The following is a 15,351-nucleotide window of genomic DNA, read 5'->3' on the forward strand; positions in this document are numbered from 1 at the left end:
TTGCTTAAATTGCCCTCTGCCTCCTTAGGGAGGTTTGGAAGTTGGGGCCTCTTGCTGTGGTCCAGAGATACCAACTGGGAACTAGTGAGCAGGAGTGAGAAATCCTTTAATGCTAGCCCCACAGGTGCAGTGGGACCGGAGACCAGGGCCTGCTATATTGCTGCCAGAACAGACTAATCACAGAGATTCACAGTTGGGAAGAGGGAAAGAAGTGACCCTTCCCATTGCCCCTAAAGAATGGGGGATATTGGTACCATGCATTTCCAGATTGCATGTTTCTGGAGAGAACAGAATAGCCCCAGGGGAGGGTAGCAGCATACTGGCAAGGAGAGATCATGCTTTGATACAGAGCGAATGGATTCGAGCTAGGCCAGGTGAGACAAGATGGTCTACAATGTTCCAACAGACTCTGATTGTAGAAGGCATATGGCCATTAATGGCTTGGTGGGAGGCTGTGTCAAGCCTTTTAGGAGTTCTGGGCAGGCCAAGTGAAAGGGCAGATCAGGGCAGCTGAGAAGACTCCCACCCCCTGCTTCAACACAGTCACTCACCTGGTGTGAGTGGCTTGTGAGCTTCCAGGAGAGAGGATGCTTGTACGTAATGCAAAGTTCTGGACTGTCTTGTAAGTCATCTCCCAGGTTTCCAGGGTCTGCATGGGGGCGTAGATTACTCTTTTGGAATTGAGGAAACATGAGACAAAAGAGCTTCTAGGAAAATGACTGTTCCTCTGCAATGGCCTCCTCAAGAAGGTGTGGGAAAAAGAAACAATATGAGACACGCCCATTTCCCCTCCGAGGTGTGCTGGCTCTGATTCACCTCTTTAGGGGAAACTGAAGCAATGTTTCATGAAATCTTACAATTTCTTTTTTTCTTGTAAAGATACTGTACTGAGGGTTACAGTTATAGGAATGAGGTCATGAGTCCATTTCCTATTGAGCATTGTTACACCCTCCTTTGTTTTTCCCCTACTATCCCTTCCCTGCTGAAACAAGGGTACAGGTTGACCCATCGTAACAATGAGACCTACAAGACACTATCTGCATAACAAACTTTACAATGGTGGGGGAGGAGTTACAATTTCTTTCTTTGTTTCTCCTTCTTTCTTCTCTGTCCTCCTCCTCATTCATTCTTCCATCTTCCTTCTCCTCCTCCTTCACCTCTTCCTCCTCCCCCTTCTCCTCCCTTTCCCACTCTCCTCCTCCTCCACTTCCTCTTCCTTTTTCTTCCTCCTCCTCCTCATCTTCCTCTTCTTCTATGCCAGTACTAGGCTTTGAACTCAACACCTCATGCATTTTTTTTTTGCTCAAGGCTGGTGCTTTACCACTTGAGCCACACCTCTCTTCTGGTTTTATTTCTGGTTAATTGGAGACAAAAGTCTCACAGACTTTTCTGCCTGGGCTTGATTTGAACTGGGGATTCTTAGATCTCAGACTCCTAAGTAGCTAGGATTACAAGTATAAACTATCAGCAACTGATTCCTCAGTTTCTGCATGGTTTCTGGAATAGTAACTAGCTGATCTACTTCTCTAGGTTGATGAGATTAGGGTGCGATTTCTCTAAATCTCTATATGTGCTCTGGGCCAGTTCTGTGCAACCAATCATCTTACCTTGGATTGTCTATTGGTCCCAATTTAGCAAGTTCAAATAGATTTGTCTGGAATATTAACTTGAAATAATTGGTTAGTTTAACTTTGTGTGATCCCTGCAGGCCAGCCTACTTGGAAACTACTGATTCAGCATGTGGTTTTAATCTACCATACCCCCTCCCTGATATGCTTCCAAAGACCAATCCTAAATACATTGCTTGCTATCTTTCCCTTACAAACATTATGCTCTTGTTTAAATGATCACTATTTTCTGACTAATTTAGGAATTCGTTATCAGTCATCATTTATTTCTAACCTTGTTAGCTCTATTTACACCATTATGGAATTTCAAATTTCCCTTGGGTTATCTGTAAGGAGAAAGATTTAAAGCTTCTTTTTTATTATTATTATTGTGAAAATACCATACAGTGGGGTTACAATTACATGGACAAGGTAATGAGTACATTTCTTACCAAGCATTGTTGTCTCTTCCTTTGTTTCCCCTTCCCATCCCATCCCCCCCCAACCCCCCCACCCCGGCCAAAGTTGTTAAGTTCATTTTTGTATATAAAGTCATGTCGATCTCATTGTTGCAATGGGTCCACCTGTATCCCTATTTAAACAATTTGTTTTTTTCCCTTCCCCTCCACAAATTATACCAGCATCAAATACAGTGAAAACAGGGGGTTATAGCATGGGGGAGGGACATACAAACATATTTATAACATAAAAACATAAAGCATATGTTTATAAAAAAACATAAAGCATTAACATTCAAACATAAAAACATCTGAATCCTTATCTTGGGGTTCATTTGGCTTAACACCAACTTATTTGACCGTTTCTGCTTGTCTCAGACATATACTAGTTATTGCAAATAAGGGAAACCATGGGACCTCTTTCTTTGGTTAAAGCTTTTTTTTTTTAAGTGTGATGATACATCAGTAAAATCTTATACCCGGATGCCAGTGGAGACTGTGAACTGAGACTTCTCTTAACTCACCTGTTCCTGTCCTGATCTTGCAATGCTCCTTGTGTATTCATTTCCATCTATTGTAGTTCTGTTTTAGACCCAGTCATGTAGCCTGAGCCCTCTTGCTTGCCTTCTCTTTCTCTAATTCTCTCTACACAAAGTAGCCCGAGATCTTTAAACATGTAATTCTGTCCATGGCTCATTTGTGCCATGGCTAGTCATTTCCCCTCAGTGCAGGCGTTTTATAGTGGGGTATATGAACTCCCTGTTACCTCTGTTGGGGTCTGAATCTTGCTTGATCCTGCCCCTCCAGATCTTGCTCTGATCACAAATATGCCCTTTGAAGGCACCCAGGCTCTGCCTGCTCCAGGCCAGTGGAGCCCGAGGCATTCGGCATCCCTTGACAGCTCCACCCAGAAAAGAAATTTTCTGCCCTCTACCCCAGCCAAGGCAGCACCACCAACATCTCAGCTGTACTCTGACCACACATATACAAGCATTGTGCCTAACAAGTTTATCTCCAAGTTCAGTATGTGACTTGTTTCTCATGGAAACTTCTGAGCCCCCTGAAGGCCACTCCTTTTGCAAAGTCTGTGCTGGTAGGTGAAATGGAATGATAATAAAATCTACCTTATGGCAGTTCTAGGGTTGCTGTGAGCACTAAATAAACAAATGCATGGATAGCACCTTTGGTGTCTCAGCCACTGACACACTTGGTATATATTTCATCCAGCAATGGTAAAGGAGAGATTCTAAGGACAGGACTATAGGTGACTCCTGTTATATCACTAGTGTTTAGTATAGAACAAACCCCATACAGCATGTTTGGTAGATTTTTGTGGAACAAATGAATGGATGTAGTTGCAATTTGTTAATTAAAAAACCATCCAACTAGGAGAGAATTCCAGGAAACACATTGCATTTTGTTTTTTGCCAGTCCTGGGGCTTGAACTGAGGGCCTGAGCACCATCCCTGAGCTTCTTTTGCTCATGACTAGCACTCTACCACTTGAGCCACAGTGCCACTTCTGGCTTTTTCTGTTTATGTAGTACTGAGGAATGGAACCCAGAGCTTCATGCATGCTAAGCAAGCACTCTAGCACTAGGCCACATTCCCAGCCCCACATTGTCATCTTCTTGCCATTCTTTTGTAATTTTATTTTTGTGTCAGTCCTGGGGTTTGAATGCAGGGTCTAGGCACTGTCTTGGAGCTGCTTTTCTTCAAGGCTAGTGCTCTACCACTTAAGACAGCACCACTTCCAGCTTTTTCTGTTTATGTGGCACTGAGGAATCAAATCCAGGGCTTCATTCATGCTAGCCAAGCACTCTATTACTAAGCTGCATTCTTCCTCCCACACTGCATTTTGATTAATCAAGTCAGAGAAACCTGGCTTTCCCTGACTAGATTAGGCTGATGACTTTGAATAAGAAATTTAGCCACTAGGCCTGGCCGATGCCTTCTGGTGTCTACTGTGCACTGTGACGCTGGTTCCTAACATCTTGACCTGTGGAAACCAGTACCAGTGGTTTATCTTTTATTTCCCCGTCTGGTGTTCAGGAAAAGCTAAAACAATCCTGTTTGTACCTAAGGGCTACTGTTGTAAATAAATAAAAATATGTGTGACCTGAGCCTCATCCTTTGATCTCTTTCAAATTAGCACTTAAATTCATGAATGGCTAGTGAGCATGCATGTGGTTATTTCTGCAGGAAATCAGTGACCCTGAGATCCTGGATCTGGTCCACAGTGCCCTTGGGAGGATGACCGTGGTCCGGCAAATCTTCCCATCTGCAAAAGACAACCAGAAATGCATGAGAAACAACCATCGCATCTCCTCTCTGCTCTGCGACCCTCAGGAAGGCTACCTCCAGATGCTCCAGGTCAGTGTGGGGTATATCATTTCCATTTCCACATTCGGGGGTTGGGAGGGATCTCACACCATTGGCTTGCGGCCCAAAACATTCTAGGGTCTCCTGGGTTGAATGCTGAATGCTGTTGCCCACCAATTTTAATTACTAAGACCTCTGCCGTTTACTAAAATTGAAACCAGTCAGCGGGACAAGCAGGCCATTATGTCTGTTGTCAGCAAGTAGGGTGTGCTAGCACATATGGAGCCTCTAGTATTTAAAAGTTAACACCAGTGGGGCACTGGTGACTCATGCCTATAACCCTAGCTACTCAGAAGACTGAGATCTGAGGATTGTGGTTTGAAACTAGCCTGGGCAGGAAAGTCCGTGAGAGTCCTATCTCCAATTACCTTACCGAAAAGCCCAAAGTGGGGCAGTGGCTCAAGTGGTAGAGCACTGGCTTTAAGTACAAAAGTGCAGGGACAGCACCCAGGCTCTGAGTTCAAGCTCTAGGACTGTCACTCAAACAAAAAAGTTACACCTTAATGGGAGAAGTGATTGCTGTTTGTCAGGCCTTTGTATTGACTTTTTGAAGGGATGGGTTTATCTAGCAGGGCTAGAGATAGAGAATGGCTCTGCATTCTTGTAAGAAATCACTCATACATTCACAGCACATAACCATGCTAAGGTTCTTGGAATTGCCCTAGCACATCTTCTGAATTCTGAGGCTCAGGTTTTCCAGGGAATACTGCTGGTTCTTAAATGAAGAGAAAGGTACAAGAGAGCACAACCTAGACCTGTCCATCTTCTCCATCCCTTCCCAGGCAAGCCATTCAAAGTGTTTACAGTTAGTCCTTTTACAACTGCCCTGGCATGTGTGCATTCTGTCTGAGCTCATCTAGTGGACTTGGAATAGGCTGGTATCTTCCTGCCTGATATGACAGGTAGTTTTCTGTCTTGATGTTTGAGAACAAGAAAGAAACGATGTAGAGCTATACCCTCAGGCTGCCTTGAATCAGCTTCACCATTATGAATATGACCCTCAGTAAGATGATTGTTGATGTCTGTCTGTCTATCTGTCTGTCTGTCTGACTGTCTATATTTATGGCCAGTTCTAGTGATTAAACTGAGGCTATGGGCACTGTTCCTGAGCTTTTCTGCTCATGGCTGGTGCTCTACCACTTGAGTCACAGTGCCACTTCTAGCTTTTTGGTGGTAAATTGGAGATAAGAGTCTCATAGACTTTCCTGTCTGGGCTGGCTTAAAACTGAGATCCACAGATATCAGCATCCCAAGTAACGAGGATTATAGACATGAGTTGCCAGTGCCCAATGATTGTTGATGTTTTGTAGAAGCCATGGAACAGAAGGAAATTTGTAGTTGGGTTTATAAAAGTTGTGTGGTCCTTTGTATGTGTGAAATGCTCAGCACTAAAAATTTGAAACCAATTCCACATTCTTTATCCAAGTACAGAATTGACCAAAAGTGGGCAGCAGAAGCCAAGGATTTAGATAAGAGCTGTTTGAGGGTCAGTTGCGCACAGGACATTTTGGTATTAACATTATTGGGAGGGTCACACATTCCAGGGAGTAAATTATGGGAGCTCAAATGGGTTGAAAGCATATATAAATTGCTAAAGCATTGAACCCACTGGGCAATTTTATATCAGAAGAGGGGAGGAAACATGGCTTAGTGGATAGTACACATGAGAAATATGTTCTCAATGTCTGGGAAAGATAGCAGATACTGAATTTAGGTGGAATAAACCTCTCTCTCTTGGTGTCCACTGCTCCAAGTCATAGCTAATCAGCTGAATGTACTGGATGGAATGTCTGGGTCTTCCTGGAGTGATAATAGCTTGGTCAAGAGAGTGGCCTCTTCAGGGACCATGACCTTGAGGGTTCTGGCCTCACAGATCAGAAAGGACTTTGGTACAATTTGGTATTTTTGTTCTGCACTGCCTTTGTCCTTTCTGGACTGTAAGAGGTAACAAGGGCCAAGTATGCTGTGTCAGTCATCCTGTGTATGTGTCATTCCTGCTCTCAATGTGGATGGACATGGGACTAGATAAGGGGTCAGCATTGTATGCCTGCCCTCCCCAATGCACAGAGAGAGGGTATCCCATTACCCTGCATGAGGCCAAAGCATGTGCAGCTCTGGAAGGCCTCTCTAATTTCTCTAAGCTTTGAATGGTTTCATCCCTCTCCAGTCTCAAAACATCCTTGCCCTGGCCATACCTCCGTCCCTCTATCCGCATCTCCATTTCTTGCTAACTCAAACCATACTCAATCATCAGGGATCATTTCCTGTTGCCCAAAGTGGGTAACACAGAATAGGTTAGGGGAGTGGACAGTATTTCTTGTTGAAGTCTGTTTCTGCCGACTAAAATATAAGAAGAGATGGGTTCACATCAGGCACAAAGGATCTGTCCACTGTGGGAGAAGAGAGCAAGGAAGACTTGAAGGCTGGCCAAGCAGCTGGGTCCAGCCGAAGGCTTCCTAATATGACATATACCCCAGAGAATAAGCAAAGACATAGATAAGCAGGCAACTAGGAATTCTGGGGTCCCCTATCCTTCTCTGTTCTAGGCTCTAAACAAAGAACAAAACTGAAAAGCAAAAGATCACAGAGTTCTTGTACTGCTAATAGTGGTGGCGGCGGCAGCAGCAGCAGCAACAGTAGCAGCAGCAGCGGCAGCAGATTGCTTCAGCTTGAATCCCAATAACTCTAGTTACTAACCACTTAATGATGGTTATTTATTTGTTATTCTGTGCCTCAGTGTTTTTCTCTGTCAGTTGGGGATTAGAATATTACCTACCACCATCATAAAAATGAAATGAGATATCATGTGGAAAACATTTAGATCTATTACCACTATCATTGGTACTTAGGAGGTGGGTATATGTGTTCAGGTTTTCCATGGAAAGGGTGAACATGCTATTTGTCTGCCTATTTATTTACCTAACTACCTATCTATGCACATACCTATGTATACATGCATCCATCTATCTGTCTGCCTACCCATCTATCATTCATATGTGGTTTGCATATTGTTAATTATATATCTATTGTCTTCCCAAGCATATTTTTGAAAGGATTGCCATGGCAGAAGAATGGCTCCCATCTTCCCAGCTTCTGTCTCATACTTTATACATCTCTTCTCCCCACATCAGCCTCACAGGTACTCAATCACAGCTTGGGAGAAGACAGGCCGCATCTTTGATTGCCAGGGAGCTCTTCATTGGAGACCCTGCTTATTATCCTCCATAAGGGCTTCTGGGAGTGAATTTGTTAAGAATTCAGGGCTTGATGCAAGTCAAAATGGTCTCTAGAAGCCTCCATGTAAAATACTTTCTTAAGGAAATCTCTATCTCTCTTGCATTTGCTTTCTCCTATGGGGGTTGTGGGGCGGGGGCGGGCGGTGGGAATGGGATTTATTTACTCCTCCTGCCCAACAGCCACTTGGAAAGCTTGTAGATTCTCATTTACAAGCCATTCCCTTCAAGTATCCTCAAATACTATTACTTCTTTCTTTCCTAATGACAGTGTATAAGGCAAACTAATTTCTACTAGCCTCTAGCTGTGAGATTTATCGAGAAGACTCTAAGATGTTTAGAACAGCCAACTAAAGGGGAAAAAATTGATGCCATGGATTATTAACTTTGTCTTGATGAAATTAATGAAAATCCTCGCAGAAATAGAAATGGAACTTCTCAGTCCATCTTAGTGCCTTCCCCAGGTGGTCCTTGTCATGACAATGATTCAGGAGTCTTTGGGTGGGAATGGTTCACACCTCTAATTTTAGCTACTCAGGAGGCTGAGATCTGAGGATCCCAGGTTGAAGCCAGCCAGCTTGGGGCAAGAAAGGTGGAGACTCTTATCTCCAATTAACCATCAAAGAGCTGGAAGTAGAGCTGTGGTTCGGGTGGTAGAGTGCCAACCTTCAGTGAAACTAGCAAACAGACAGTACCCAGGTTCTGAGCTTGAGCCCCAGTACAGGCACAAAAAGTATATGTGTGTGTGTGTGTGTGTGTGTATCTGTGTATATATACATATATACATATACATATATATATATATATATATATATATATATATATACTTATATAAAAGAATGGGGCATTTTTGCAAGATCATTCATCTTTTGGCTTCTCCACTGAACTGAACTGCCCTTAGAAACTCCATCTTCCTCTTATTAGGTCTGTGGTCAGGACTATCTGTGTTTGAAAACCAACCAAGCACTATTATAGCAAATCAATTTGGTTGCTATTTAGTAGAAAGCAAGTCCTTTGGAAGAAAAATACCTAAATAAGTGGCTTCTTGTGGCTCCCAAAGTATTGTATTTTCCAGCATGCCGTGCTTGTTGTTTATTTTTCCTTACAAAGCATTGTCTGATTCCAGTGTTTCTCATTCTTGTTTTCTTGACAAGTTAGTTTAGGGCTTGTCTGACTCAGCCAGTAATAAAAGTGATAACCGGTCCCTCAGAACCCCGGGACTTTTGCTGAGATTTCACAGGCAGCCTCGCTCCAAAGAGACTCTGTACTGGCACTCTGTCTTCAGAACTGCATTTCCCTGGGTCTTAAGCTCTATAATTGAAGTAGCGGACGCATTATCACATTGCTACCCCATTTATATTCAAATGTGTTTCTAAAGGATGACCAGCAAATGAGGTAAACTATGTTGTCGGGCCACTATAACCCCTGATCCAAGAATAAAGCTGAAGGGGCTAATGTGATATTATTACTAAATGTTCCCTGGGGTTGGAATTTCTCCTTTTTGTGCATTTAAATGTTGCCGATGGCTTGGCGGAATGACCCTCACCCCACATGATCATTTTATTGAAGCATTTCATCTCCCCTCCCTTCCTTACCAATCCTGATTAATTAATTACTTATTATTTAATTATTTGTTTGTTTGCTTGCTTGCTTTTTTGTTGGTACTGCGGCTTGAAGTCAGGGACTGGGTGCTGTCCCTGAGCTTGTTTTGCTTCTAACATTCTATCACTTGAGCCACAGCTTTACTTGTGCCTTTTTTTGTATGTGTGGTCAACTGGAGATAAGAATCTCATGGGCCTTTTTTTCTGGGCATGACTTCCAACTGTGATCATCAGATCTCAGTGTCCTGTGTAGCTTGGATTACAGATGTGAACCATGGTGCCTGCTTCTGATTCCTATTCTTTAGTGCTTTCCATAACCCTACAAGATTTCTATGACTTAGAGAAGTCCACTCTCTGGAACATTCCCTCAGCACCCCCTCCCCCTTTCCTACAGCAACTTGGGTTTCATGTCACTTTCAATGTTTCTAAAGACCCTGGCAGGTGCATTTGATAGAGGCCAGTGCCCAGGTAGACAGAGCTGTGCTATTCTTTGGTAAGGGGCCACCTGTACATTGGGATCCCTGAGTACAGATAGATGCCTCCCTCCTACCTCCACACCCTTCCTTCAGATTCAGTGGTGAGCCAAGCCTCCTGCCTCTCCTTTGCCCTCTGCCTCCATCTGCTCTCTCCTCTGGCCTGGCTCAGAACAGGTTGGTTGGCAGCAGTTTGGCATGAATGTCTTGCCTGGGGATGGTTTCCTTGAGCTGTGGCATCTGGATGTTGGATTGTTCCTCCCCTTCCTCCCCTCCCCCAGCTGGACCTACTGTCAACTGCTTATCTGACACTGCTGGCTGACCAGAGCTTGTCTGAGGATCCAGCCAGAGGTCAGTGGCTGCTGTTTGCCTCTGAGATATCTTCTGAACAGCCCATTTTGCTTGATTAATGATGGAGGGCAGAGACAATGGGGCTCTTTAGAAGCCCAAAGGAAGGGCAGAGCTTTTTGTGATGAAAATGTTTCCCGCATTTCCAGCTTCTGGGACAGGAGGATAATGGTCTGGTGTAAGATGCAACTGGTCTCTGTGGCTCTGACCTTGGCTGATCATTCAGCTTCTTTTACCTTCAGGGATGATAATGCAGGTGCATAACTATCCCTGAGCCCTGAGAGCAGACAGGGACATGGCTAAAGTACCCTTATAAGTCTTCACTGGAGTCTCAGATTTACTATGGGGAAGACAAGCCCCAATGCCTGGGAGGCAGACAGTCTGGCGCATCCCCTAGTCTTGCTGGGGCCTCTGTCTTCCTGGCTGATAGTGGACAGATGCTGGCATCTGCTGCCGTCCAGATGGGCTTGGATGAGCTCTGTGGTCTAGCTCATCACATATCATGTAAGGGCTTATATTTCATGACCTCAGGTCCTAATCTGTATTGCAGTAAGTGAAGTGGGCATCTGGGCATCCAAAGGGACAGTCTCCACCTGCTATGTGCTTCAGAAGACATAGAGTAAGTCCCTTCTTGATTCTAATAAGGTAATAAATGCTCACCCACACAAAGAAGCTGTTAGGGAGGGTCTGAATGTTGCAGAGCCTCAACATGTTTATGTTGAAACCTGATCCCCAAGTTGATGGAGTCAAGGAGATGGAGTTGACTTTTATGACCTAATGCATACATGGAAGACATTAGATCATCAAAGTATGGTTCTCAGAAATGGGCAAAACTGGGCACTCGTAGCTCATACCTGAAACCCTAGCTACTCCAGAAGCTGAGGCCTGAGGATCTGGTTCAAAGCCAGCCTGTGCAGAAATTTCTATGACTCTTACCGCCAATTGAACACCAAAAAAACCTGAAGGTAGAGTTGTGGCTGAAGCTCTTGAGCTCTAGCCTTGAGCACAAAAGCTCAGAAATAGCACCCAGGCTCCAAGTTCAGAGATAGTGATCAGATGGTGGGAATGTAATGCAGTGACATCAACAGTCCATCTAAGTCCCTCTGGTGTGGAGTGTTCAGTGTTACCAAACACTGTGCCTTCTTCCCCAGTTCATCAACTCTGTATTCTGCTGGCTTTCTTGTCTACCCTCTGCTTATCCCTTTTAGATCTTGACTGTTAAGTACGTTCTTACCTGCTCATCATGGCCAGCTAGTTATCACAATCTTACTAGTGGGTTTTCTTCTGCTGACAAGTTCCTAAATAAAATGCAGTTACGAATGTAACAAGAGTTCTGATGAAACTTCTTAAGAAAACTCAAATTCTATTTTTCCGTCCCTTGGGCCTCAGTTGATGTGTGTGGATTGGATTCTATTCTCCAACAGCTAAGTGGTTCCACCTGGGTTTTTAAGAACTGCTAGCTCCCAGCAAGAGGTCCTTGCAGAGTTCTTCTACCTCCTAGAGATGTGTCTTCCCTTTTCTGTTTCCTCCCTGAGGACAAACTCTGGCATGGGTAAATGAAGTTTGAAATTCTGCCTCTTCAGGATCCTACCCATCTCATGGAGGTGTGTGGTTTCTGATTCTGACTTGGAATGAGCAGTGCCACACAGTGCATGTCTATACCCAGCTCCTGGATCTTTCCTCCATGTGGCCTTGATCCACCATCATGTACCTTCTAAGAAGAGGCATCCTGTATGCAAACGCCTTTACAGGTCTTTACTTTGGTGTTTGCTTCTAAGAACAGATGTAGAACTCTTCATTCAACTTCATTAATTCCATGAACACTTACTGACTGAGCAATTAAGTGCTAATGCACACTATTGTTAGACATTTTACAAATTCTTTCTCTCAGTCTGTCTCTCTGCTCTCTGGCTTTGTCTCTCTCCCTGTCTCTCAGTTTTTTTGTGCTGGTATTTGGGTTTGGGTGCAGTCACTTAGCTTTTTCACTCAAAGTTGGAGCTCTAGCACTTAGGCCAGAGCTCCACTTCCAGCTTTTTTCATGGCTGTTGGTAGCAAGAGTCTCATGAACTTTTTTTTGCCAAGGCTAGCTTTGAACTTTGGCCTTCAGATCTCAGCCTCCTGGGTAGCTAGGAGTCACTGGAGCCCTGCACAAATATGCTCTCTTAATTGTCATAAATTCCTAAAAGTTGGGAAATTTGAAGCATGTTTATACTAGGGAGAATAGCATTGTGCATAGATCCAGAGGCTTGGGAGAGCAGTGTACCTGAGGCATGGGGAGAGAGACAAGGGTTGGGAGGTGAATTGGAGAGGATGGAAGCCACCATTGCAGTGCTTATGGGAAGCTTTGTGGCAGGATGACCACAGCTCAGGGTGGAAAGAGAGAGTCTGTGGCTGTGAGACAAGATGCTCCCTCCTCTGAGGGAGGAATGAGGATGCCTGCTGCAGTGATGACCATTTAGAAAGGACTTTGGGAAGCTTTTCCAGGGCTGCAAGCTCTGAGCCCAGGCAGGCAATGGGTCAGAAGAACACAGAACCAAACACAGTGCCTGCTATAAGTGTTGGGCTAGAATATGCCAGACATATTCTCCCTGCCTTCTCCAGCTTCTCTGAACATCTGGGTGGTATCATTGGAGGAGCAGCCATGCCTAAGACCCCTGTGGCTTTGACAGCCCAAAGTACAAATGTGTGTCTTTCAAGAACCTGGCACATAGTATTATAGAACCCTCTTTCTCTAGTAAGCAACACAATCTGGGCCTTCCTATATTGTCCATTTTATACGCTCTCTGTATGAGATACAAATGAAGGAGACTCTCTCCCAAGTCAAAGTTGGAGATAGCAAATCTCTTTCTCATGTTCCTTCACCCATCCTTTTACCCGCCCTTATCTATCCATCTGTCTATCTATCACCTATGCACCCAACTACCTACCCATCCACCAATCCACCCACTAATCCATCTATCGCCTATACAGGTATCCATCCATCCATCCACTAATCTATCTATTACCATATCCACCCATCTATCCACCCACTTATCTATCCATCCATTCATCCATCACCTATCCATTTATCCACCCACTCATCCATCCAGCCATCCATTCATCCATCACCTACTCAACCACCCACTCATCTACTCATCTATCCATCCACCCACCATTCCATCCAATCACCTACTCACTACTCATTAATCTACCCATCTATCTACCTGTACATCTATCACTTATACATCTGTCCACCTACTCACCCATCCATACACCCACTCATTCATCTACCCACCCACTTACCCATCTATCCATCTATCTTTCCATCCATGCATATACCCATCATTATGAGCACATCTATCAAACATTAACTAGGAAGAACTAAAAAAGCTCAGCGTTTGGTGAGGTAAACACATTTATGAATTGACAGTGTGTAAAAGTCCATGGAAAAGGGTGATATGGGGGAGGTGGGAAGGCCAGTCTATGCCTGGAAAAGAGCATTGCTCAAGAATGTTCCTTTGAATTAGAATTCATTCTTCTTCCAAGCAGACACACTTGTGGGAGGACTAAGGGCTTCCTTTGGCCTTTCTGAGTCATGCTTTGCTTTTTCTTCTACATTGCAAGCCTCTCTGCATTCATACATTTGTTGAGTGCTTTAGTTCACTGTGAATAGAAGTGCAGGGAGGGGAGAGAAATTCTATCAAGTGCTTGTCTGGCTAAACTTGAGGCAGTGCTGTGTGCTCGGCACTGATGTGTAAGTGGCATTCAGGTGGGGGGTAAAGGTCAAAGGGTCCCAGCTGACTAAAGAGCGTCAAGCTATTTAGTTCTACTTTCACTGGGAGTCCCACAAATGTCTTGAGAAATCTCCAGATTATCAAGGACTCTCAGCTTTGAGTTATTCTTTTAGAAAAAAACAACACTCAAAACACCCAAATCCATACCAAGTCTTGAGTGCTTTATGTACCTTTATAAAAACCTCTCAATGATGGGTTTGTATTAAAAGGGAAGAAGTCATGTCAGTGCAATGGTGGGCGCTCCTGAGGAGTGGAATGGCTGGAAGAGGGTTTAGGTTAGTCTGGGGGTGTGGTTCTGTGATGGGCGTCCTTGTGTGACAGGGGCTAGTTCCCAGTGGTGGGAGTAACTCTTGACTTTGGTGTCCTGTAAGCACCTGTGTCATGCAGGTACCTAAAGAGGAACATACCAGACATCGATGCATTGCAGCCCTTTGGCCTGGGATGCTCATTTGGGTCAGCAATGATCAGTTACCCAGGCACAGCCTGACTCTTCAGTGATATCCATGTCTCCTTCACCCCCTGCTCATTCACGGAAGTGGCATGCAGAGGCACCAAGCACAGGGCTCATGATGACCACAGCAAGGAAACTGGAGAATTCTAGACAGGACAGGAATCCCCCGTGCTGGCTAGTATACAGAGGGACACCTGCACCTCTGCTTGGCTGCATCCTGGTGAAAATGGCCCTCAGAGCTGGCATGAGCTGTGGGTCAGGCCTGATGTAACAGAAATTTCTGAGGCCTTCGTCCTCCTCTTCTTGGCTTACCACTGACTTGAGCCGCAGTTATGGGGGACAATCCTTGCCACACAGGTTCTCATCTGGGACTCAGATTCTAGGGCACCCAGATTCAAGATGGATGAGAAAAGAAGTGCAAGCAGAGAATAAGACCTGAGGTGTGGGAACACATGAAGGAGGAGAGGTTAGGGATCGCAGGGGCTCTTCCTGCAGCCCAAGAAACCTATTTGATCTTCCCAGGAGTTCTGTGAGACTGACATTCTCCTATTTCTATCTAGTGATGTTTGCGTGAAATATTTTTAGTAGGCTACTTGCTGCTTAGGTGTGCAGAGACTGGTCCCTTTGACCCACTTTGACTGACCATTGGTTGTCTGTGCAATAGTTAGGAGTGAGGGGTCCCAGACTGATCCCACATGGTCTCTCTCTCTCTCTCTCTCTCTCTCTCTCTCTCTCTCACACACACACACACACACACTCTTAGGTGGCATGAAGAAGCCAGGTGAGAATGGAGCTGCTCTTCTCCCAGAAGCATGCTTCTTCAGGGTCCTCAGACAGCAGCCACTGGCCTTCTTGCTCATATTGATGTGTGTGTGTGTGTGTGTGTGTGTGTGTGTGTGTGTGTGTGTGTGCTGGGGCTTGAATTCAGGGGCTGAGCACTGTCCCTAAGCATTTTTGCTCAAGGCTAATGCTCTACCACTTGAGCCACAGATCCATTTCCAGCCATTTTGATGGTTAATTGGACAC

At 44.6% G+C, this 15,351-nt stretch overlaps 1 protein-coding gene across 1 annotated transcript in view; it reads left to right on the top strand.

Moving 5' to 3' along the window:
- Positions 1-15,351, top strand: part of Grid1 (glutamate receptor, ionotropic, delta 1) — a 748,070-nt gene that overhangs the window by 490,001 nt on the left and 242,718 nt on the right. Inside the window, exon 6 of the mRNA XM_013032063.1 lies at positions 4,267-4,437. Coding sequence (XP_012887517.1) covers positions 4,267-4,437 — 171 coding nt within the window. The remainder of the gene's footprint in view (positions 1-4,266; positions 4,438-15,351) is intronic.

Source organism: Dipodomys ordii, unplaced genomic scaffold (genome assembly GCF_000151885.1).
Source record: "Dipodomys ordii isolate 6190 unplaced genomic scaffold, Dord_2.0 Scaffold148, whole genome shotgun sequence".
NCBI lineage: Eukaryota > Metazoa > Chordata > Mammalia > Rodentia > Heteromyidae > Dipodomys > Dipodomys ordii.